Raw genomic sequence first — 26798 nt, forward strand, 5'->3', positions numbered from 1 at the left:
ATAACCTTACCAACCACTCAATAATACAGTCACCCCCTTTTTTAATAAATTCCACTGCAATACCATCCAAACCTGCTGCCTTGCCGGCTTTCATCTTCCGCAAAGCTTTTACTACCTCTTCTCTGTTTACCAAATCATTTTCCCTAACCCTCTCACTTTGCACACCACCTCGACCAAAACACCCTATATCTGCCACTCTATCATCAAACACATTCAACAAACCTTCAAAATACTCACTCCATCTCCTTCTCACATCACCACTACTTGTTATCACCTCCCCATTTGCGCCCTTCACTGAAGTTCCCATTTGCTCCCTTGTCTTACGCACTTTATTTACCTCCTTCCAGAACATCTTTTTATTCTCCCTAAAATTTAATGATACTCTCTCACCCCAACTCTCATTTGCCCTTTTTTTCACCTCTTGCACCTTTCTCTTGACCTCCTGTCTCTTTCTTTTATACATCTCCCACTCAATTGCATTTTTTCCCTGCAAAAAATGTCCAAATGCCTCTCTTCTCTTTCACTAATACTCTTACTTCTTCATCCCACCACTCACTACCCTTTCTAATCAACCCACCTCCCACTCTTTTCATGCCACAAGCATCTTTTGTGCAATCCATCACTGATTCCCTAAATACATCCCATTCCTCCCCCACTCCCCTTACTTCCACTGTTCTCACCTTTTTCCATTCTGTACTCAGTCTCTCCTGGTACTTCCTCACACAAATCTCCTTCCCAAGCTCACTTACTCTCACCACCCTCTTCACCCCAACATTCACTCTTCTCTTCTGAAAACCCATACAAATCTTCACCTTAGCCTCCACAAGATAATGATCAGACATCCCTCCAGTTGCACCTCTCAGTACATTAACATCCAAAAGTCTCTCTTTCGCGCGCCTGTCAATTTACACGTAATCCAATAACGCTCTCTGGCCATCTCTCCTACTTACATATGTATACTTATGTATATCTCGCTTTTTAAACCAGGTATTCCCAATCACCAGTCCTTTTTCAGCACATAAATCTACAAGCTCTTCACCATTCCCATTTACAACACTGAACACCCCATGTATACCAATTATGCCCTCAACTGCCACATTACTCACCTTTGCATTCAAATCACCCATCACTATAACCCGGTCTTGTGCATCAAAACCACTAACACACTCATTCAACTGCTCCCAAAACACTTGCCTCTCATGATCTTTCTTCTCATGCCCAGGTGCATATGCACCAATAATCACCCACCTCTCTCCATCAACTTTCAGTTTTACCCATATTAATCGAGAATTTACTTTCTTACATTCTATCACATACTGCCCATACATGTACATATACATGGTGTGTTCAGTGTTGTAAACAGAAATGGTGAAGAGCTTCTAGACTTGTGTGCTGAAAAAAAACTGGTGATTGGGAATACCTGGTTTAGAATGAGAGATATACATAAGTATACATATGTAAATAGGAGAAATGGCCAGAGAGCGCTACTGGATTATGTGTTAATTGATAGGCGTGCGAAAGAGAGCCTTTAGGATGTTGATGTGCTGAGAGGGGCAACTGGAGGATGTCTGATCATTATCTCGTGGAAGCGAAGGTGAAGATATGTAGAGGTTTTCAGAAAAGAAGAGAGAATGTTGGGGAGAAGAGAGTGGTAAGAGTAAGCGAGTTTGGAAAGGAGACTTGTGTGAGGAAGTACCAGGAGAGATTGAGTGCAGAATGGAAAAAAGAGAGAGCAAATGACATAAGGGGAGTGGGGGAGAAATGAGATGCATTCAGGGAAGCAGTGATGGCTTGCGCAAAAGATGCCTGTGGCATGAGAAAGGTGGGAGGTGGGCAGATTAGAGAGGGTAGTGAGTGGTGGGATGAATAAGTAAGATTGTTAGTGAAAGAAAAGAGAGAGGCATTTGGATGATTTTTGCAGAGGCAAGAGGTCAAGAGAAAAGTGCAGGAGGTGAAAAAGAGGAAAAATAAGAGTTGGGGTGAGAAAGTACAATTAAATTTTAGGGAGAATAAAAGGATGTTTTGGAAGGAGGTAAAGTGCGTAAGACAAGAGAACAAATGGGAGCAGCAGTGAAGGGAGCAAATGGGGTAGGTAATAACAAGTAGTGGTGAAGTGAGAGGGAGATGGAGTGAGTATTTTGAAGGTTTGTTGAATGTGTTTGACGATAGAGTGGCAGATATAGGGTGTTTTGGTCGAGGTAGTGTGCGAAGTGAGAGGATCAGGGAGAATGATTAGGTAAACTGAGAAGAGGTAGAGAAAACTTTATGGAAGATGAAAGCTGGCAAGGTGGCGGGTTTGGATGGTGTTGCTGTGGAATTTATTTAAAAAGGGAGTGACTGTGTTGTTGACTGGATGGTGAGGATATTCAATGTATGTATGGTTCATGGTGAAGTGCTTGAGGATTGGCGGAATGCTTGCATAGTGCCATTGTATAAAGGCAAAGGGGATAAAGGTGAGTGTTCAAATTACAGAGGTATAAGTTTGTTGAGTATTCCTGGGAAATTATATAGGAGGGTATTGACTGAGAGGGACAGAGCATCAGATCGGGGAGGAGCAGTGTGGTTTCAGAAGTGGTAGAGGATGTGGGGATCAAGTGTATGCTCTGAATAATATATATGAGAAATACTTGGAAAAGTAAATGGATTTGTATGTAGCACTTATGAATCTGGAAAAGGCATCTGATTAGATGCTCTGAGGAAGGTATCAAGAGTATATGGTATAGGAGGTAAGTTGCTAGAAGCAGTGAAAAGTTTTTATTGAGGATGTAAGGCATGTGTATGAGTAAGAAGAGAGGAAAGTGATTGGTTCTCAGTGAATGTCAGTTTGCGGCAGAGGTGCGTGATGTCTCCATGGTTGTTTAATTTGTTTATGAATAGGGTTGTTAGAGAGGTGAATGCAAGAGTTTTAGAGAGAGGGGCAAGTATGCAGTCTGTTGTAGATGAAAGGCCTTGGGAAGTGAGTCAGTTAATGTTCGCTGATGGTACAGCACTGGTGGCTGATTCAGGTGAGAAACTGCAGAAGTTGGTGACTGAGTTTGGTAAAGTGTGTGAAAGAAGAAAGCTGAGAGTAAATGTGAATAAGAATAAGGTTATTAGGTTCAGTAGGGTAGAAGGACAAGTCACCTGGGAGGCAAGTTTGAATGGAGGAAGTGTTTTAGATATCTGGGAGTGGATTTGGCAGCAGATGGAACCATAGAAGCGGAAGTGAGTCACAGGGTGGGGGAGGGGGCGAAGGTTCTGGGAGCACTGAAGAATGTGTGGAAGGCAATAAAAGTTATCTCGGAGAGCAAAAATGGATATGTTTGAAGGAATGGGGGTTCCAACAATGTTACATGGTTGTAAGGCATGGGCAATAGATAAGTTGTTCAGAGGAGGGTGGATGTTTTGGAAATGAGATGTCTGAGGACAATATGTGGTGTGAGGTGGTTTGATCGAGTAAGTAATGAAAGTGTAAGAGAGATGTGTGGTAATAAAAAGATGTGGTTGAGTGAAGAGAAGAGGGTGTATTGAAATAGTTTGGTCACAAGGAGAGAATGAGTGACGAAAGATTAACAAAGAGGATATATGTGTCAGAGGTGGAGGGAACGAGGAGAAGTGGAAGACCAAATTGGAGGTGGAAGGACGGAGTGAAAAAGATTTTGATTGATTGGGGCCTGAACATACAGTAGGGTGAAAGGCATGCAAGGAATAGAGTGAATTGGAATGATGTGGTATACCAGAGTCAACGTGCTGTCAATGGACTGAACCAGGGCATGTGAAGCATCTGGGGTAAACCATGGAAAATTTTGTGGGGCCTGGATGTGGAAAGGCTGCTGTGGTTTCGGTGCATTACACATGACAGCTAGAGACAGTGTGAACGAATGTGGCCTTTGTTGTCTTTTCCTAGCACTACCTTACATGCATGCGGGGGGAGGGGGGGTGTCATTTCATGTGTGGCAGGGTGTCGGCGGGAAGGGATGAAGGCAGCATGTATATGTACATGTGTGTATATGTATATGTCTGTGTATGTATATGTACATCTGTGGGCGTTTATACATATACATGTGTATGTGGGTGGGTTGGGCCATTCTTTCATCTGTTTCCTTGAGCTACCTCGCTAACACGGGAGACAGTGACAAAGTATAATAGTAAAAAAATAATGTACATATATATATATATTCCTATGAGTCCACAGGGAAAATGAAACACGTGGACTCAAAGGAATATCTTGATCACGCACAAAATTGTGATCCTTTCCAATATATATATATATATATATATATATATATATATATATATATATATATATATATATACATATATATATATATTTTTTTTTTTTTTATACTTTGTCGCTGTCTCCCGCGTTTGCGAGGTAGCGCAAGGAAACAGACGAAAGAAATGGCCCAACCCCCCCCCATACACATGTACATACACACGTCCACACACGCAAATATACATACCTACACAGCTTTCCATGGTTTACCCCAGACGCTTCACATGCCTTGATTCAATCCACTGACAGCACGTCAACCCCTGTATACCACATCGCTCCAATTCACTCTATTCCTTGCCGTCCTTTCACCCTCCTGCATGTTCAGGCCCCGATCACACAAAATCTTTTTCACTCCATCTTTCCACCTCCAATTTGGTCTCCCTCTTCTCCTCGTTCCCTCCACCTCCGACACATATATCCTCTTGGTCAATCTTTCCTCACTCATTCTCTCCATGTGCCCAAACCATTTCAAAACACCCTCTTCTGCTCTCTCAACCACGCTCTTTTTATTTCCACACATCTCTCTTACCCTTACGTTACTTACTCGATCAAACCACCTCACACCACACATTTTCCTCAAACATCTCATTTCCAGCACTTCCATCCTCCTGCGCACATCTCTATCCATAGCCCACGCCTCGCAACCATACAACATTGTTGGAACCACTATTCCTTCAAACATACCCATTTTTGCTTTCCGAGATAATGTTCTCGACTTCCACACATTCTTCAAGGCTCCCAGAGTTTTCGCCCCCTCCCCCACCCTATGATTCACTTCTGCTTCCATGGTTCCATCCGCTGCCAGATCCACTCCCAGATATCTAAAACACTTCACTTCCTCCAGTTTTTCTCCATTCAAACTCACCTCCCAATTGACTTGACCCTCAACCCTACTGTACCTAATAACCTTGCTCTTATTCACATATATATATATATAAATGTGTGTGGATGTAACCAAGATGTGAAAAAAGGAGAGATAGGTAGTATGTTTGAGGAAAGGAACCTGGATGTTTTGGCTCTGAGTGAAACGAAGCTCAAGGGTAAAGGGGAAGAGTGGTTTGGGAATGTCTGGGGAGTAAAGTCAGGGGTTAGTGAGAGGACAAGAGCAAGGGAAGGAGTAGCAATACTCCTGAAACAGGAGTTGTGGGAGTATGTGATAGAATGTAAGAAAGTACATTCTCGATTAATATGGGTAAAACTGAAAGTTGATGGAGAGAGGTGGGTGATTATTGGTGCATATGCACCTGGGCATGAGAAGAAAGATCATGAGAGGCAAGTGTTTTGGGAGCAGCTGAATGAGTGTGTTAGTGGTTTTGATGCACGAGACCGGGTTATAGTGATGGGTGATTTGAATGCAAAGGTGAGTAATGTGGCAGTTGAGGGAATAATTGGTATACATGGGGTGTTCAGTATTGTAAATGGAAATGGTGAAGAGCTTGTAGATTTATGTGCTGAAAAAGGACTGATGATTGGGAATACCTGGTTTAAAAAGCGAGATATACATAAGTATACTTATGTAAGTAGGAGAGATGGCCAGAGAGCGTTATTGGATTACGTGTTAATTGACAGGCGTGCGAAAGAGAGACTTTTGGATGTTGATGTGCTGAGAGGTGCAACTGGAGGGATGTCTGATCATTATCTTGTGGAGGCTAAGGTGAAGATTTGTATGGGTTTTCAGAAAAGAAGAGTGAATGTTGGGGTGAAGAGGGTGGTAAGAATAAGTGAGCTTCGGAAGGAGACCTGTGTGAGGAAGTACCAGGAGAGACTGAGTACAGAATGGAAAAAGGTGAGAACAATGGAAGTAAGGGGAGTGGGGGAGGAATGGGATGTATTTAGGGAATCAGTGATGGATTGCGCAAAAGATGCTTGTGGCATGAGAAGAGTGGGAGGTGGGTTGATTAGAAAGGGTAGTGAGTGGTGGGATGAAGAAGTAAGAGTATTAGTGAAAGAGAAGAGAGAGGCATTTGGACGATTTTTGCAGGGAAAAAATGCAATTGAGTGGGAGATGTATAAAAGAAAGAGACAGGAGGTCAAGAGAAAGGTGCAAGAGGTGAAAAAAAGGGCAAATGAGAGTTGGGGTGAGAGAGTATCATTAAATTTTAGAGAGAATAAAAAGATGTTCTGGAAGGAGGTAAATAAAGTGCGTAAGACAAGGGAGCAATGGGAACTTCAGCGAAGGGCGCAAATGGGGAGGTGAAAACAAGTAGTGGTGATGTGAGAAGGAGATGGAGTGAGTATTTTGAAGGTTTGTTGAATGTGTTTGATGATAGAGTGGCAGATATAGGGTGTTTTGGTCGAGGTGGTGTGCAAAGTGAGAGGGTTAGGGAAAATGATTTGGTAAACAGAGAAGAGGTAGTGAAAGCTTTGCGGAAGATGAAAGCCGGCAAGGCAGCAGGTTTGGATGGTATTGCAGTGGAATTTATTAAAAAAGGGGGTGACTGTATTGTTGACTGGTTGGTAAGGTTATTTAATGTATGTATGACTCATGGTGAGGTGCCTGAGGATTGGCGGAATGCGTGCATAGTGCCATTGTACAAAGGCAAAGGGGATAAGAGTGAGTGCTCAAATTACAGAGGTATAAGTTTGTTGAGTATTCCTGGTAAATTATATGGGAGGGTATTGATTGAGAGGGTGAAGGCATGTACAGAGCATCAGATTGGGGAAGAGCACTGTGGTTTCAGAAGTGGTAGAGGATGTGTGGATCATGTGTTTGCTTTGAAGAATGTATGTGAGAAATACTTAGAAAAGCAAATGGATTTGTATGTAGCATTTATGGATCTGGAGAAGGCATATGATAGAGTGGATAGAGATGCTCTGTGGAAGGTATTAAGAATATATGGTGTGGGAGGCAAGTTGTTAGAAGCAGTGAAAAGTTTTTATCGAGGATGTAAGGCATGTGTACGTGTAGGAAGAGAGGAAAGTGATTGGTTCTCAGTGAATGTAGGTTTGCGGCAGGGGTGTGTGATGTCTCCATGGTTGTTTAATTTGTTTATGGATGGGGTTGTTAGGGAGGTCAATGAAAGAGTTTTGGAAAGAGGGGCAAGTATGAAGTCTGTTGGGGATGAGAGAGCTTGGGAAGTGAGTCAGTTGTTGTTCGCTGATGATACAGCGCTGGTGGCTGGTTCATGTGAGAAACTGCAGAAGCTGGTGACTGAGTTTGGTAAAGTGTGTGGAAGAAGAAAGTTAAGAGTAAATGTGAATAAGAGCAAGGTTATTAGGTACAGTAGGGTTGAGAGTCAAGTCAATTGGGAGGTGAGTTTGAATGGAGATAAACTGGAGGAAGTGAAGTGTTTTAGATATCTGGGAGTGGATCTGGCAGCGGATGGAACCATGGAAGCGGAAGTGGATCATAGGGTGGGGGAGGGGGCGAAAATTCTGGGGGCCTTGAAGAATGTGTGGAAGTCGAGAACATTATCTCGGAAAGCAAAATTGGGTATGTTTGAAGGAATAGTTGTTCCAACAATGTTGTATGGTTGCGAGGCGTGGACTATGGATAGAGTTGTGCGCAGGAGGATGGAAGTGCTGGAAATGAGATGTTTGAGGACAATGTGTCGTGTGAGGTGGTTTGATCGAGTGAGTAACGTAAGGGTAAGAGAGATGTGTGGAAATAAAAAGAGCGTGGTTGAGAGAGCAGAAGAGGGTGTTTTGAAGTGGTTTGGGCACATGGAGAGAATGAGTGAGGAAAGACTGACCAAGAGGATATATGTGTCGGAGGTGGAGGGAACGAGGAGAAGAGGGAGACCAAATTGGAGGTGGAAAGATGGAGTGAAAAAGATTTTGTGTGATCGGGGCCTGAACATGCAGGAGGGTGAAAGGAGGGCAAGGAATAGAGTGAATTGGAGCGATGTGGTATACCGGGGTTGACCTGCTGTCAGTGGATTGAATCAAGGCATGTGAAGCGTCTGGGGTAAACCATGGAAAGCTGTGTAGGTATGTATATTTGCGTGTGTGGACGTATGTATATGCATGTGTGTGGGGGGGGGGTTGGGCCATTTCTTTTGTCTGTTTCCTTGCGCTACCTCGCAAACGCGGGAGACAGCGACAAAGTATAATAAAAAAAAAATAAAAAAAAAATATATATATATATTTTTTTTTTTTAATTTTTTTTTTTTTTTTAATTTTCCAAAAGAAGGAACAGAGAAGGAGGCCAGGTGAGGATATTCCCTCAAAGGCCCAGTTCTCTGTTCTTAACGCTACCTCGCTATCGCGGGAAATGGCGAATAGTATGAAAAAAAAAAATATATATATATATATATATATATATATATATATATATATATATATATATATAGATATTGGGAGGTGGGTCGGTTGTTGTTCGCTGATGATGCAGCGCTGGTGGCGGGTTCGTGTGAGAAGCTGCAGAGGCTGGTGACGGGGTTTGGTGGGGTGTGTGGAGGAAGAGAGTTGGGAGTGAATGTGAATGGGAGCAGGGTTGTTGGGTGCAGTGGGGTTGAGGGTCAAGTCAATTGGGAGGTGAGTTTGGGTGGGGAGGGGCTGGAGGAGGTGAGGTGTTTTGGATGTCTGGGAGTGGATCTGTCAGCGGGTGGAGCCGTGGAAGCGGAGGTGGATCGTGGGGTGGGGGAGGGGGCGAAGGTTTTGGGAGCCTTGGGAAGTGTGTGGAAGTCGAGAACATTATCCCGGAGGGCGGGGGTGGGTATGTTTGAGGGAATGGTGGTTCCAGCAATGTTGTGTGGTTGCGAGGCGTGGGCTGTGGATGGAGTTGTGCGCGGGAGGATGGATGTGCTGGAGGTGAGGTGTTTGAGGACGGTGTGTGGTGTGGGGTGGTTTGATCGAGTGGGTGGCGTGGGGGTGGGAGAGGTGTGTGGAAATGGGGGGAGCGTGGTTGAGAGAGCGGAGGAGGGTGTTTTGAGGTGGTTTGGGCACGTGGAGGGAGTGAGTGGGGAGGGATTGACCGGGAGGATGTGTGTGTCGGGGGTGGAGGGAACGAGGAGAGGAGGGAGACCGGGTTGGGGGTGGGGAGATGGAGTGAGGGGGATTTTGTGTGGTCGGGGCCTGGACATGCGGGGGGGTGAGGGGAGGGCGGGGAATGGAGTGAGTTGGAGCGGTGTGGTGTGCAGGGGTTGACGTGCTGTCAGTGGATTGAATCAGGGCGTGTGGAGCGTCCGGGGTGGGCCATGGAGGGCTGTGTGGGTGTGTGTATTTGCGTGTGTGGGCGTGTGTATGTACATGTGTATGGGGGGGGTTGGGCCGTTTCTTTCGTCTGTTTCCTTGCGCTACCTCGCAAATGCGGGAGACAGCGACAAAGTATAAAAAAAAAAAAAAAAATATATATATATATATATAAGTACATATTATGTATTTATTCATTTATCATACTTTATCACTGTCTCCCCCGTTAGCAAGGTAGCATGAGGAAACAGACGAAAGAATGGCCCAACGCACCCATGTACACATGCATATACATACACGTCCACACACGCACATATACATACCTATACATCTCAACATATACATATACACACAGACACATACATACATACACATGTACATAATTCATACTGTCTGCCCTTATTCATTCCTGTCACCATCCCGACAAACATGAAATGTCAATCCCCTCCCTCTGCGTGTGCGCGAGGTAGCACTAGGAAAAGACTATAAAAGCCACATATAAATATACATATCAAGATATACATATATACATATATAACATACAGGTATATACATATATACACATGTACATATTCATACTTGCTTGCCTTCATCCATTCCTTCCTGGTGCTACCCCATCCCACAGGAAACAGCATCACTACCCTCTGCTTCAGCGACGTAGTGCCAGGAAAACAGACAAAAACGTCACATTCGTTCTTACTCAGTTTCTAGCTCTCATGTATAATGCACTCAAACCACTGCTCCCTATCCACATCCAGGCCCCCACATATCCCTCCATAGTTACACCAGATATTTCACATGCCCTGGATCAGTCCATTGAGAGCACATCAACCCTGGTATACCACATCGTTCCAATTACTCTATTCCTTGCATGTCTTTCACCCTCCTGTATGTTCAGGCCCCAATCGCTCAAAATCTTTTTCACTCCATCCTTCCACCTCCAATTTGTTCTCCTGCTTTTCCTTGTTCCCTGCACCTCTGACACATATATCCTTCTTGTCAATCTTTCCTCACTCATTCTCTCCATGTGTCCAAACCATTTCAACACACCCTCTTCCGCTCCCTCAACCACTCTTTTTACTTCCACACATCTCTGTTAACCTTTCATTACTTACTCAATCAAATCACCTCTCACGACATATTGTCCTCAAACATTTCATTTCCAACACATCCACCCTCCTCCATATAACCCTATCTATAGCCTAAGTCTCGCAACTGTATAACATTGTTGGAACTACTATTCCTTGAAACATAACCATTTTTGCATTCCGAGATAAAGTTCTCTCCTTCCACACATTCTTCATTACTACCAGAATCTTCGCCTCCTTCCCCACCCTCTGACTCACTTCTGCTTCCATGGTTCCATCCGCTGCTAAGTCCACTCCCAGATATTCAAAACACTTCACTTCCTCCATTTTTTCTCCATTAAAACTTACATCCCAATAAACTTGTTCTTCAACCCTACGGAACCTAATAACCTTGCTCTTATTCAGATTTACTGTCAACTTTCTCCTCTCACACACTTTTCCAAATTCAGTCACCTACTTCTCCAGTTTTTCACTCGAATCAACCACTAGAGCTGCATCATCAGCAAACAACAATGACTCACTTCTCAGAATGCATACTCACCCCTTATCTCCAAAACCTCTTGCACTTACCTCTCTAACCACACCATCTATAAACAAATGAAACAACCATGGGGACATCACACACCCCCACCGCAGACCAACATTCAATGGGAACCAATCACTCTTCTCTCTTCCTACTCGTACACATGCCTTACATCCTTGGTAAAAAACTTTTCAATGCTTCTAGCAACTTACCCCCACACCAGATAATCTTAAGACCTTCCACAAAGCATCTCTCTACCCTATCATATGCCTTCTCCAGATCCATAAATGATACATTCAAATCCACCTGTTTTTGTAAGTATTTCTCTTACACATTCTTCAAAGCAAACACCTGATCCACAAATCCTCTACTGGTTATGAAACCACACTGCTCCTCCCAGTCTGATGATCTGTACATGCCTTCACCCTCTCAATCAATACCCTCCCATATAAATTCCCTAGAATACAAACCTTTATCCCCTTTGCCTTTGTACAATGACATTATGCATGCATTTCACCAATCCTCAGGCACTTCACTATGATCCATACATACAATGAATATCGTTACCAACCAATCAACAACACAGTCACCCACTGTCTTAATAACTTCTACTGCAACACCATCCCAACTTGTTGCCTTGCCAGATTTCATCTCCGGCAAAGCTTTCACCACATCTTCTCTCTTAACCAATCCATTCTCACTTCACACACCACCGCGACCACTCATATACACCTACATATACATACATGCCTATACACACACTTATGTATACAAACACATATACAGACATATACATATATACACATGTACAAATTCATATTTGCTTGCCTTCATCCATTCCTGGTGCTATCCCATCCCACAGGAAACAGCATCGATACCCCCTGCTTCAGCGAGGTAGTGCCAGGAAAAAAGACAAAAAAAGGCCACATTTGTTTACACTCATTCTCTAGCTGTCATGTGTAATGCATCGAAACCACAGCTCCCTTTCCACATCCAGGCCCCAGAGACAGCACGTCTACCCAGGTATACCACATTGTTCCAATTCACCCTATTTCTTGCACACCTCTCACCTTCCTGCATGTTCAGGCCGATCATGAGAGGCAAGTGTTTTGGAAGCAGCTGAGTGAGTGTGTGAGCAGCTTTGATGCATAAGACTGAGTTATAGTGATGTGTGATTTGAATGCAAAGATGAGTAAAGTGGTAGGTGAGGGAATAATTGGTGTATATGGGGTGTTCAGTGTTGTAAATGGAAATGGTGTAGTGCTTGTAGATTAGTTTGCTGAAAAAGGACTGGTAATTGGGAATACCTGGTTTAAAAAGAGAGATATAAATAAGTATACACATGTAAGTAGGAGAGATTGCCAGAGAGCGTTATTGGATTACGAGTTAATTGATAGGCGCGTGAAAGAGAGACTTTTGGATTTCAATGTGCTGAGAGGGGCAATTGGAGGGATGTCTGATCGTTATCTTGTGAAAATGAAGGTGAAGATTTGTAGAGATTTTCAGAAAAGAAGAGAGAATGTTGGGGTGAAGAGAGTGGTGAGAGTAAGTGAGCTTGGAAAGGAGACTTGTGTTAGGAAGTACAAGGAGACATTTAGTGCAGAATGGTAAAAGATGAGAGCAAATGATGTAAGGGGAGTGGTGGAGGGATGGGAAGTATTTGGGGAAGCAGTGATGGCTTGTGCAAAAGATGCCAGTGGCATGAGAAAGGTGGGAGGTGGGTAGATTAGAAAGGGTAGTGAGTGATGGGATGAAGAAGTAAGATGGTTAATGAAAGAGAAGAGAGAGGCATTTGGACGATTTTTGCAGGGTAACAGTGCAAATGACTGGGAGATGTATAAAAGAAAGAGGCAGGATGTCAAGAGAAAGGTGAAAGAGGTGAAAAAGATGGCAAATGAGAGTTGGGGTGAGAGAGACTCATTAAATTTTAAGGAGAATTAAAAAGACGTTTTGGAAGAGGGTAAATAAAGTGCGTCAGTCAAGAGAACAAATGGGAACATCGGTGAAGGGGGCTAATGGGGAGGTAATAACAAGTAGTGGTGATGTGAGAAGGAGATGGAGTGAGTATTTTGAAGGTTTGTTGAATGTGTTATATGACAGAGTGGCAGATATAGGGTGTTTTGGTCAAGGTGGTGTGCAAAGTGAGAGGATCGGGGAGAATGGTTTGGTTAACAGAGAAGAGGTAGTGAAAGCTTTGCGAAAGATGAAGGCCGGCAAGGTGGCGGGTTTGGATGGTATGGCAATGGAATCAATTAAAAAAGGGGGTGATTGTGTTAAAGCTGAGAGTATATGTGAATAAGAGCAAGGTTATTAGGTTCAGTAGGGTAGAGGGACAAGTCAACTGGGAGGTAAGTTTGAATGGAGAAAAACTGGAGGAAGTGTTTTAGATATCTGGGAGTGGATTTAGCAATGGATGGAACCATGGAAGCGGATGTGAGTCACAGGGTGGGGGAGAGAGTGAACGTTCAAGGAGCATTGAAGAATGTGTGGAAGGCAAAAACGTTATCTCAAAGAGCAAAAATGGGTATGTTTGAAGGAACAGTGGTTCCAACAATGTTATATGGCTGTGAGGCGTGGGCTATAGATAGGGTTAAGCGGAGGAGGGTGGATGCGTTAAAATGAGATGTTTGAGGACAATATGTGGTGTGAGGTGGTTTGATCAAGTAAGTAATGAAAGGGTAAGAGAGATGTGTGGTAATAAAAAGAGTGTGGTTGAGAGAACAGAAGGTGTATTGAAATGGTTTGGTCACATGGAAAGAATGAGTGAGGAAAGATTGACAAAGAGGATATATGTGTCAGAGGTGGAGGGAATGAGAAGTGGGAGGCCAAATTGGAGCTGGAAGGATGGAGTGAAAAGATTTTGAGCGATAAGGGCTTGAACATGCAGAAGGGTGAAAGGTGTGCAAGGAATAGAGTGAATTGGAATGATGTGGTATACCGGGGTCAACGTACTGTCAAAGGATTGAACCTGGGCATGTGAAGCGTCTGGGGTAAACCATGGAAAGTTTTGTGGGGCCTGGATGTGGAAAGGGAGCTGTGGTTTCAGTGCATTATACAAGACAGCTAGAGACTGAGTGTGAACGAATGTGGCCTTTGTTGTCTTTTCCTAGTGCTACCTTGCATGTGTGCTGGGGGAGGGGGTTGTCATTTCATGTGTGGCGGGGTGGCGACAGAAATGAATAAAGGCCGCAAGTATGAATTATGTACATGTGTATATATGTATATGTCTGTGTATGTATATACATGTATACAATGAAATGTATGGGTATGTATATGTGCATGTGTGGACGTGTATGTATATACATGTATATGTGGGTGGATTGGGCTATTCTTTCTTCTGTTTCTTTGCGCTACCTCGCTAATGCGGGAGACAGCGACAAAGTATGATAGATAAATATAATTCAAAGAAATCAATTAAATTCAACAGACATGAGTGAATTCATCGTAAAACATGATAAGCATCACTTATCAAGAAGGAATCCTCTAAATGACTTACAATCTTGTCCTGAATGATGACTTCAATATGTATTCCTAATACAGACGTAAAGCTAATTTCATGATTTTTTCAAGGCAGTAACTTATTACCCCTTTTTTTAATACTGACGTTAAACCGGCAAACTTCCATTCCTCTAAAGCTTTCCTCATATTAAGTGACTTCATGAAAAGGGCAGTCAGGGGCTTAACTATCACATTTTGCTTCTATCATTCTCTCTGGATAAAACCTATCAGGGCTAGCTGTTTTATTTACTCTTATTCCATTTATTGCTGAGGGTATATCTTCAACTTCTATATCAATCTGTAGAACATTATCCTCACTCAGTAATGGAACTGGATTTGGGAGATGAGTTATGTCTTCAACTATAAAAACAAATGCAAAAAATATTTAAGATCTTTGCCATGGCTTTGCTGTTTTGAACCAAATCACCATTTTCCAGAAGCAATGGACTAATTGACTGGGTAATGACTATCTTGCTTCTAACATGACTATAAAACTCCTTAGGGTTTCTTTTGCTATTGTAGCAAACCATATTTTCATCTTTTACGTCAAAAGGTTGTAGAACACTTTTCTCTAAGTAACAAAACTAGATATGGGACATAAGTTGTCTTCAGTCATAAAGACAGAAATAAAGTAAAATCTACAATCTTTGCTATGTCTTTTCCGTCTTAAACCAATGCACCATTTCTTGTAATCAATGGACTAGTTGACAAAGTAATGATTATTTTACTAGTTCTATTCTTAGTAACATATGCTTCAAACTGGTATCTACTCTGTAATGGTAGGGCTTATGTCTATTTGTAATACTGAAAAATATGTCTAAGTGATCTAAAACAAAAGAACATGGTCTTAAGCCTACAGCAGTTGATAGGTCAAAGAAAGAAAATTAAATAACTGATACCTACCAATGGATTACTGGTGAGTTCTATGTTCTGCTTTGCTAGACATCTTTTGATTGCATGTAGTGTCCGTACATTTGGACCCCATCGCCTCATCATCTTGTGGATGTATTGGTTATTACCAGTGAACCTCATGTCATCATTCACCCGGCACTCAGGCTGAGAAAAAAGTGACATAATAAAATATCTTAAAATGTTGGTTCTGAAGCATGGAAAAATAACTCTCTCTCTCTCTCTCTCTCTCTCTCTCTCTCTCTCTCTCTCTCTCTCTCTCGGGTGGTGTCCCATGAGCCACAAATGATATACATCTCCAAGGGGTTAGAATCCCCTTAATCCCCCATATAACTGGAGATGCTTATGCCTACTACACAAGTAATGGAATTGCTTGTCCCAGGTTCACATTCTCTCTTATCCACAACCTCCACTCAGTGATGACATCAACACCCCAAAGTTATCTGCCAAGACACTTCATCATTCTCAGATACATATATGTCAACCCAACGGGGGTCACCTTCAGCAAGAAAAAAAGTTTCAAAAGAGAGAGGAAGGAAGAGCAGGCCACACAACTTGGAAAAATGCTCACAGAACACAGTCCTGGAGAGAAAGAGCTTTACTTACTTCAAAACTTATAATTCTCTCTAGAGTTAATTTGTCCCAAAAGCTGTGAGAACATACCAACATGGGGGAATAGGATGAGAGAAAAAATATAAGGAAAAGTCCAAGTAGAGCAGGAACACTACCTCAAGAGTAATCTTGTCACACCAGGGTCCTTCTGCCCTAACATGGCAACCCCAAAGCCACACCAGAGTGTAGCCTCATGATGAATCACTTTTAGGAGAGAAACTTCCCTGACAGCAAGAAAGTTGGAGTTTAACCCTTAAACTGTTACATAAATCACTTGTCAGTAAATGGTCAACTGCAAAATGTATCACTTACACAATATTTCCGCACCACTGTTTGAAAGTGCGTGCCAAGTAAGTACATACATAAACTTCAACACTTTACTATGGAAAACTAAAAGTAGATACAGGATTATTTTTCATTCTTACGCATGCATATCTTTAATTCTATAGGAATATAATAAGTTTTTATGGGTAATGCTCTTTCTTGTTTTTTGTGCATGTAGTGGTAGCTAAGTTTTTTAAGAGCTGCAGTTTAAGAGTTAGTAACCTTTGTAAGTTGGGAAAAGGGAGACAGATATAACCTGAAAAAGGGAATGGAAAACATTTAGGCAATTAATGATAGGTTTACCGTACATACTCCACCAAAGGGAATTCCCATGGGGTACTCTTGGAGAATCACTAGCCTTGATGATATATGATACGGATAGAAAGAATCTCTAAAACATATAACTTCTAAACCCTCTCTGATTTCAGTCTCCTCTCCAGAGAATTAGTAGGCTTTCCATATATTTTCTAATATTTTTCATATATTTTTCTCGACCTTCAAAACACTATATTTTTCTCGACCTTCAAAACACTAATGTAGTAGTTAGTAAAGAAACAAAGTAGTGGGTCTTCTCTTACCTTTATTTTGCCTAAAAATGGCCACAATTGAGTGGGAGAGATCACAGGATTTGGCTATAGCCTTATCAAACCTCCTAAGCTTCTGTGATCTTACCTAAAGTGTCCTACATCTTATACACCTGAATAACTTTAGTATTCTTGGAAGACATTCTGAAATGGCTACACTTAATTTGAAGGTAAAAATTAATGGTCAAATGTGCATGTGGTAAGAGCAAGAGTTGGCTGAAACATAACTTTGCTTATAACCAATGGTTGATGCTCATACATCATAAAATACACGATGAGTAAAAAATTCTTATAATACCTTCAAGTATTCCATTATTGAAGGGCAAAATAATCTATACACTAAGAATTTGCATATAATCACAAAAGAGCCAGTGATTCAGGAATATGCTGGTAGCCATAAAGATAATAAAACATGAAGACGAAAGCACTTTTGTGATCATTCACATGTTCAAGGATACAGAAATAGGTTTTACAGTCATTTACATATGTCCCAAAAGGCACATGACTTCATCAAGTGAGGGTCAGGCTGGAAGGTTGAGCAAGATAAGTTATCACCAAGATCAGGTGTCAGGTCATCAAAGGCAAGTGTCAGGTCATTGATTGGCTTGTATATGATACAATTCTTCTGACTATGAAAGGATCTAATTCTTTAATGTTTGGACTGATGTTGAGATTACACTGTATTATACAGAGAGCTGTTTTTAATAATGCTATATTCTATGAGAAATCTATCTACACTCGAATGACAGGATACAATTTTCTGTGCATCGTTCCAGTCAAGAGAACAGCTGAAGTCTTACATATGCTAAAAACAGCACTGATGCTTGTCTAACACAACACTATACTGATGCTGCTTTAATCTAAAAGTCAGTTCTTTTCCACTTTGTCCCAGTAAATAAAATCTAAGTGGGACAAACTGGCAAAGAACTGAACTTAAGAATAGAGCAGCATTAGAATAGTATTCGTGCTGGACAAAAATCAAGTGTTCTGTTCTTATATATGTAAGACTTCAGCCACCCTACTAACTGGAAGAATACTCAAAAAATTGTATCATCATTCAACAGTAGATAGAAATATCAAAGAATCTAGCATCATTCAACACAGTTTTCATAATAAAATAAACATAATACTACAAATATATAAAACAGGTGAATAACCACAAAATTATGGAAAAGTTTAAGGAGACATTAACACAATCATAATCTTACCTTGAAATTACTGGGTGGCACAATGCGACACAAACCAAACTGCTCTGCTTCTGGCCGAATCTTCTCAATATAGTCCAGAGGATCAGTAAACTCCTCTTCTGAAGGAAAGAATGTTGGTGCTCGAGTAAGAAGAGAATTGTCACATATATATCTAGCATTGGGATCTGTTAAACTCTTGTCAGACACCACCAATGTGTTATTACTTCCAGATACTTGACTAGATGGAATGCTTGCTGTAGATGATGAAGTTTTTCCATGACTGGCAGAGAGAGAAAAAGAAATTGTAATTGCATGTAACTGTTCACACACTGAAAAAGTTAACATGAGATGTAACATGGGAAAACCATACTTGGAAATAGTAATCATGTAGTGTCTGAGTTTGACTTCATGGTTAATGTCGATGTGAAAAGAACATTAAAATGGACACTGAAATGCAAAAGTTAATACAGCTGTGGTACCTGTTCTATGGAAATGTAAACTCACACAAGTCAATTGATGTTATTAGGCATTAGCTTATACAATCAGATCACAACTCTCCAACAAGACCATTACAATATCTTGAATATCAAAGTCTGACACATTCCTTTCAGTACATACTAATTTTTCTGAACCAAAATAATTTTCCCAATTTTGGGAGGAACCCTCAGAAACAAACTGGCCTCATTTATGCTCATCCAATCTCTGCCAGTCATGTGTAATTTATTGAAAAACTTGGACTACCACCCATAGCACTGCCCCACACACTACTCCATGACTTACTCTGACACACTTCATATACACTGATTCAGCCTACCTACAGCATATCTCCCTCCCCATATAACATACTGCCCCAACTCATCTTAGCTAGTCCATGCCTCATCTTCCTGAATCAAGACCTGATACTCCAAAGCTTCCTCCACCCCATCCTTCCACCTTCTCCTCAACCCAAACTTACTTTTTGCTCCTTCCATTTGTATCCTCTCAGTCTGTTCAGTCATCCTTTCCATTTGCCCAAACCATTTCAGTACACCCTACTCAGCACACTCAGACTACAATCACTACCATACCTGTCTCTGGCTCTCATTTTGTACATAGTAAACCTGCTTCATCCCATATACTATCTTCAGGTATTTTGTTTCCAACACATTCCTTTCCTTTTGCACCACAACAGTGGGTTGGGTGTGATCTCAATAAAAAGCCTTAAGTGCCATCTAGCGAGGTATGTTGACACCAAACAGTGTAGCACTCACTGATAACTTAGTAAAATGCTCTCAAAAGAAGTTGGTGATTTCTCCTTGTCTAAGCTGAGGCCTATATACTTGTTTCTTATTGTTATACTTTTCTTCAATGATGCTCTTTCATTTTGTATGAGAAAAATTATTTCTCACGATTAAATGAGAAACACCCATTTTTAGAAACCCATTTGAAAATTGCACAACAACTTGTTGAATGTGTTTGATGATAGAGTGGCAGATATAGGGTGTTTTTGTCGAGGTGGTGTGCAAAGTGAGAGGGTTAGGGAAAATGATTTGGTAAACAGAGAAGAGGTAGTAAAAGCTTTGCGGAAGATGAAAGCCGGCAAGGCAACAGGTTTGGATGGTATTGCAGTGGAATTTATTAAAAAAGGGGGTGACTGTATTGTTGACTGGTTGGTAAGGTTATTTAATGTATGTATGACTCACGGTGAGGTGCCTGAGGATTGGCGGAATGCGTGCATAGTGCCATTGTACAAAGGCAAAGGGGATAAGAGTGAGTGCTCAAATTACAGAGGTATAAGTTTGCTGAGTATTCCTGGTAAATTATATGGGAGGGTATTGATTGAGAGGGTGAGGGCATGTACAGAGCATCAGATTGGGGAAGAGCAGTGCGGTTTCAGAAGTGGTAGAGCATGTGTGGATCAGGTGTTTGCTTTGAAGAATGTGTGTGAGAAATACTTAGAAAAGCAAATGGATTTGTATGTAGCATTTATGGATCTGGAGAAGGCATATGATAGAGTTGATAGAGATGCTCTGTGGAAGGTATTAAGAATATATGGTGTGGGAGGCAAGTTGTTAGAAGCAGTGAAAAGTTTTTATCGAGGATGTAAGGCATGTGTACGTGTAGGAAGAGAGGAAAGTGATTGGTTCTCCGTGAATGTAGGTTTGCGGCAGGGGTGTGTGATGTCTCCATGGTTGTTTAATTTGTTTATGGATGGGGTTGTTAGGGAGGTGAATGCAAGAGTTTTGGAAAGAGGGGCAAGTATGAAGTCTGTTGGGGATGAGAGAGCTTGGGAAGTGAGTCAGTTGTTGTTCGCTGATGATACAGCGCTGGTGGCTGATTCATGTGAGAAACTGCAGAAGCTGGTGACTGAGTTTGGTAAAGTGTGTGAAAGAAGAAAGTTAAGAGTAAATGTGAATAAGAGCAAGGTTATTAGGTACAGTAGGGTTGAGGGTCAAGTCAATTGGGAGGTGAGTTTGAATGGAGAAAAACTGGAGGAAGTGAAGTGTTTTAGATATCTGGGAGTGGATCTGGCAGCGGATGGAACCATGGAAGCGGAAGTGGATCATAGGGTGGGGGAGGGGGCTAAAATTCTGGGAGCCTTGAAGAATGTGTGGAAGTCGAGAACATTATCTCGGAAAGCAAAAATGGGTATGTTTGAAGGAATAGTGGTTCCAACAATGTTGTATGGTTGCGAGGCGTGGGCTATGGATAGAGTTGTGCGCAGGAGGATGGATGTGCTGGAAATGAGATGTTTGAGGACAATGTGTGGTGTGAGGTGGTTTGATCGAGTAAGTAACGTAAGGGTAAGAGAGATGTGTGGAAATAAAAAGAGCGTGGTTGAGAGAGCAGAAGAGGGTGTTTTGAAATGGTTTGGGCACATGGAGAGAATGAGTGAGGAAAGATTGACCAAGAGGATATATGTGTCGGAGGTGGAGGGAACGAGGAGAAGTGGGAGACCAAATTGGAGGTGGAAAGATGGAGTGAAAAAGATTTTGTGTGATCGGGGCCTGAACATGCAGGAGGGTGAAAGGAGGGCAAGGAATAGAGTGAATTGGAGCGATGTGGTATACCGGGGTTGACGTGCTGTCAGTGGATTGAATTGGGGCATGTGAAGCGTCTGGGGTAAACCATGGAAAGCTGTGTAGGTATGTATATTTGCGTGTGTGGACGTATGTATATACATGTGTATGGGGGTGGGTTGGGCCATTTCTTTTGTCTGTTTCCTTGCGCTACCTCGCAAATGCGGGAGACAGCAAAAAAGAAAAAAAAAAAAAAAAAAATTCATGTATGCACAGAAAAGCAATAACCTACTGATACAGACACAAATCATATCAACCATATGGATGTTCCACAGTGGTACTAGGGTATTTCAATGACTCTAATGCTACCTCCTTGAATTTTGGAAGTATTCAGAGTTATTTGGAGTTTCAGGATATCGGCAATCTTCTGAAACCCAACAAAATTTTGTCATTCTAGGCTAACTCTGTTCTTTTCTCCACTACACACACATGCTTCTAAACCACAGACTGCCAGATTAAAGGTATTTCACTGTACCTACTTCTACTGTAAAGGGAGAAAGTTTTACATTCATGAGGTCCCATATCTTACACATCCTCCACTATCATACACTTTCTCAACTTCTGTATACTGTCCAAAATCATAATGTTCTCCATCAATTTACTCCAATCAGTGAATAATCTTCTACTATCATATAATTGCTTCTTTATGTCCTTTCTTAAGTTTCTTCTTTAATTTCATGTTATAGCCTCTGTTTGTTCTATCCCTACATCTTTTGAAGAACTGTGCACATATCTACATCAAGTGGATTGAAAAACTTAAATGTTGTTATCAGGTCACCCCTCACTCCTTCACTTACTGTGGGGAAAATTAAGACCTATAACATTTCCCTGTAACTTAATTCTCTCAATTTTATCAATCTCTTTGCTGTCCTCTTCCAGAACTTCACTATCAATTCCTGTGCAAATTTAGGTGTGGTGACTTACACTTGATACAAATATTTTAGTTTTGACTATATATATGAAATAAACTGGTTGCTGAATATTTCCTTCTCCATATAATGCTACAATGCCATTCTAATATTTGCCAGCAGATAATCTGTCCCCATCTACTGTTCTCTCACTACAGGACTCACATGCCAAGTTAGGGACAATATTAACTCCTAAGTCTCTTCTACACAGAGACTCTTTCTTTCTTTCAAACTATTCGCCATTTCCCGCATTAGCAAGGTAGCGTTAAGAACAGAGGACTGGGCCTCAGAGGGAATATCCTCACCTGGCCCCCTTCTCTGTTCCTTCTTTTGGAAAATTAAAAAAAAAAAAAAAAAAAAAAAAAAATTCACTTGATCAACCTTTGGGCATCAGATCGAAGTCGGAGAAGGTGTTTTCGTCTGTCCCACACAGAGACTCATGTAGCATATTTCCTGCTACATAATATAATATTGAGGCCTTATTTCACTGTGAAAGGCCTTATTTCATCAACTTTGGAGTATGTCTAGCTCCTTTTGTAACTTGATGCAATCCTCATTGCTTTTCACTTCCCTCATGACCTTTACAGCATCAGCAAACATATTCAGGTTTGAATTATCATGAATCAAGAAGGGTACTGGTCCCAGAACAGAACCCTGAAGCATTTCACAATCCAACAAAATGTCTCCCCCTCATTCCTAAATCATCTTCCCATACAGTATAGTGTCAAATACTCTCTGACAGTCCAGATACAAACAATCTACCCTGTCTTCTCTTTTATCATAAGCAAAGCTCACTCTCCCATAGAAAGCTAAGAGGTTCATTATTTCTCCTCTGCAACAGGTCTATCATTTGCCTTCTGTTTAGCTTTTCCATATCTTATAGACCACATTCATCAGGGAGATCGGCTCATAGTTCAATAACTCTTTCTGGTCCCCCTTCTTATGGAGAGGCAGGATGTTTGCCCTTTTCCACTAATTTGGCAATTAACATTACTCCAATTACATCTTGAACTATTTCTTGGGGTCTACAAGTGTATCTGCACACATTTCAGAACATATGATGATATTTCATCAGGACATGAGCTTTGTACGAATCAAGACCTTTTACTATTCCATCAATGTCTTTTCTCAATATCTCAATGATCTCCCCATTCCATCTCTTTGGTGCTGGAGCTACAGCACCTTCCACTGTAAAAGCACTGTCAAACTTGACATTCATTTCCTAACATATCCTTATATTTTATGTAAGGGTATGAGAAGTAAAGAAGTGAAATGACAGAGATTTGACTTTTCTTACTTAATAATCTATAATAATATATATTTCATTCTGCAGTCATTTCACTTCTTTACTTGATTTTATTTTATTCATTTTCCTTTGTCGCTGTCTCCCGCATTAGCAAGGTAGCACAAGGAAACAGACGAAAGAATGGCCCAAACCACCCAGACACGCAAATATACATACCTATACATCTCAACGTATACATATATATATATACACACACAGACATATACATAAATACACATGTACATAATTCATACTGTCTGCCTTTATTCATTCCCATCGCCTCCCCGACACACATGAAATAACAACCCCCTACCCCCTCACCTGTACGAGGTAGCGCTAGGAAAAGACAACAAAGGCCACATTCGTTCACACTCAGTCTCTATCATGTTATAATGCACCGAAACAACAGCTCCCTTTCCACATCCAGGTCCCACAGAACTTTCCATGGTTTACCCCAGACACTTCACATGCCCTGGTTCAATCCATTGACAGCACGTCGACCTCGGTATACCACATTGATCCAATTCACTCTATTCCTTGCAATCCTTTCACCCTCCTGCATGTTCAGGCCCCGATCACTTAAAATCTTTTTCACTCCATCTTTCCACCTCCAATTGGGTCTCCCACTTCTCCTTGTTCCCTCCATCTCTGACACATATATCCTCTTAGTCAATGTTTCCTCACTCATTCTCTCCATGTGACCAAACCATTTCAAAACACCCTCTTCTGCTCTCTCAACCACACTCTTTTTATTACCACACATCTCTCTTACCCTTTCATTACTTACTCGATCAAACCACCTCACACCACATATTGTCCTCAAACATCTCATTTCCAGCACATCCACCCTCCTCCGCACAAGTCTATCCATAGCCCACACCTCGCAACCATACAATATTGTTGGAACCACTATTCCTTCAAACATACCCATTTTTGCTTTCCGAGATAATGTTCTCGACTTCCACGCATTCTTCAACGCTCCCAGAATTTTTGCCCCCTCCCCACCCTATGATTCACTTCCGCTTCCAGATCCACTCCCAGATACCTAAACTCTTTACTTCCTCCAGTTTTTCTCCATTCAAACTTACATCCCAATTGACTTGACCCTCAACCCTACTGTACCTAATAACCATGCTCTTATTCACATTTACTGTCAACTTTTTTCTTTCACACACTTTACCAAACTCAATCACCAGCTTCTGCAGTTTCTCACATGAATCAGCCACCAGTGCTGTATCATCAGCGAACAACAACTGACTCACTTCCCAAGCTCTCTCATCCACAACAGACTGCATACTTGCCCCTCTTCCCAAAACTCTTGCATTCACCTCCCTGACAACCCCATCCATAAACAAATTAAACAACCATGGAGACATCACACACCCCTGCCACAAACCTACATTCACTGAGAACCAATCACTTTCCTCTCTTCCTACACATACACATGCCTTACATCCTCGATAAAAACTTTTCCCTGCTTCTAACAACTTGCCTCCCACACCATATATTCTTAATACCTTCTACAAAGCATCTCTATCAACTCTATCATGCCTTCTCCAGATCCATAAATGCTACATACAAATCCATTTGCTTTTCTATGTATTTCTCACATACATTCTTCAAAGCAAACACCTGATCCACACATCCTCTACCACTTCTGAAACCACACTGCTCTTCCCCAATCTGATGCTCTGTACATGCCTTCACCCTCTCAATCAATACCCTCCCATATAATTTACCAGGAATACTCAACAAACTTATACCTCTGTAATTTGAGCACTCACCTTTGTCCCCTTTGCCTTTGTACAAGGCACTGTGCAAGCATTCCGCCAATCCTCAGGCACCTCATCATGAATCATACATACATCAAATAACCTTACCAACCAGTCAACAAAACAGTCACCCCCTTTTTTTATAAATTCCACTGCAACACCATCCAAACCCACTGCCTTGCTGGCTTTCATCTTCCGCAAAGCTTTTACTATCTCTTCTCTGTTTACCAAATCATTTTACCTAACCCTCTCACTTTGCACACCACCTCGACCAAAACACCCTATATCTGCCACTCTATCATCAAACACATTCAACAAACCTGCAAAATACTTACTCCACCTCCTTCTCACATCACCACTACTTGTTATCACCTCCCCATTAGCCCCCTTCACTGAAGTTCCCATTTGTTCCCTTGTCTTATGCACTTTATTTACCTCCTTCCAAAACATCTCTTTACTCTCCCTAAAATTTAATGATACTCTCTCACCCCAACTCTCATTTGCCCTATTTTTCACATCTTGCACCTTTCTCTTCACCTCCTGCCTCTTTCTTTTATACATCTCCCACTCATTGGCATTATTTCCCTGCAAAAATTGTCCAAATGCCTCTCTCTTCTCTTTCACTAATACTCTTACTTCTTCATCCCACCACTCACTACCCTTTCTAATCAACCCACCTCCCATGCTTCTCATGCCACAAGCATCTTTTGCGCAAGCCATCACTACTTCCCTAAATGCATCCCATTCCTCCCCCACTCCCCTTACCTCCTTTGTTCTCACCTTCTTCCATTCTGTACTCAGTCTCTCCTGGTACTTCCTCACACAAGTCTCCTTCCCAAGCTCACTTACTCCAGTTACACCTCTCAGCAAATTAACATCCAGAAGTCTCTCTTTTGCGCACCTATCAATTAACCCGTAATCCAATAATGCTCTCTGGCCATCTCTCCTACTTACATACGTATACTTATGTATATCTCTCTTTTTAAACCAGGTGTTCCCAATCACCAGTCCTTTTTCAGCACATAAATCTACAAGCTCTTCACCATTTCCATTTACAACACTGAACACCCCATGTACACCAATTATTCCCTCAACTGTTACATTACTCACCTTTGCATTCAAATCACCCATCACTATAACCCAGTCTCATGCATCAAAACCACTAACACACTCATTCAGCTGCTCCCTACTTGATATTTCATCAAAATGTATACTTCATTCTGGAGTCATCTGAGACCAGTGTGTCATATGGTTTGAATTTTAAATTAGTACTGAAGACCATATCTCCTATGACAAACCCTCGGCAAAAAAAATGTAGGGCAGTCTCTGAAAGCCTCTTTCTGGGAAAAAAATGTATCTTAAGTGCTGTAAAATACACTATCTAAAGATATTACATGTACTACTGTAAAATACACTATCTAAAGATATTACATGTACTACCTTACAAAGGACGTAAGGGGAGTGGGGTAGGAATGGGATGTATTTAGGGAAGCAGTGATGGCTCACACAAAAGATGCTTGTGGCATGAGAAGTGTAGGAGGTGAGCAGATTAGAAAGGGTAGTGAGTGGTGGGATGAAGAAGTAAGGTTATTAGTGAAAGAGAAGAGAGAGGCATTTGGACGATTTTTGCATGGAAATAATGCAAATGAGTGAGAGATGTA

The 26798-nt window shown here is 41.6% G+C and overlaps 1 protein-coding gene across 6 annotated transcripts in view; it reads right to left on the minus strand.

The window, feature by feature from the left end:
• LOC139756395 (uncharacterized) overlaps positions 1-26798 on the minus strand; it is a 665354-nt gene that overhangs the window by 380010 nt on the left and 258546 nt on the right. For all 6 annotated transcript variants that reach the window (XR_011714330.1, XR_011714331.1, XM_071675809.1 and 3 more), the window contains 2 exons: positions 18135-18393; positions 15401-15553 (listed from right to left, as the gene is read on the minus strand). Coding sequence is in view for 4 of the 6 variants with exons in the window: in XM_071675809.1 (XP_071531910.1) it covers positions 15401-15553; positions 18135-18393 (412 nt within the window). In the remaining 2 variants the exon portion in view is untranslated. The remainder of the gene's footprint in view (positions 1-15400; positions 15554-18134; positions 18394-26798) is intronic.

Source organism: Panulirus ornatus, chromosome 21 (assembly GCF_036320965.1).
Source record: "Panulirus ornatus isolate Po-2019 chromosome 21, ASM3632096v1, whole genome shotgun sequence".
NCBI classification, from domain to species: Eukaryota; Metazoa; Arthropoda; class Malacostraca; order Decapoda; family Palinuridae; genus Panulirus; species Panulirus ornatus.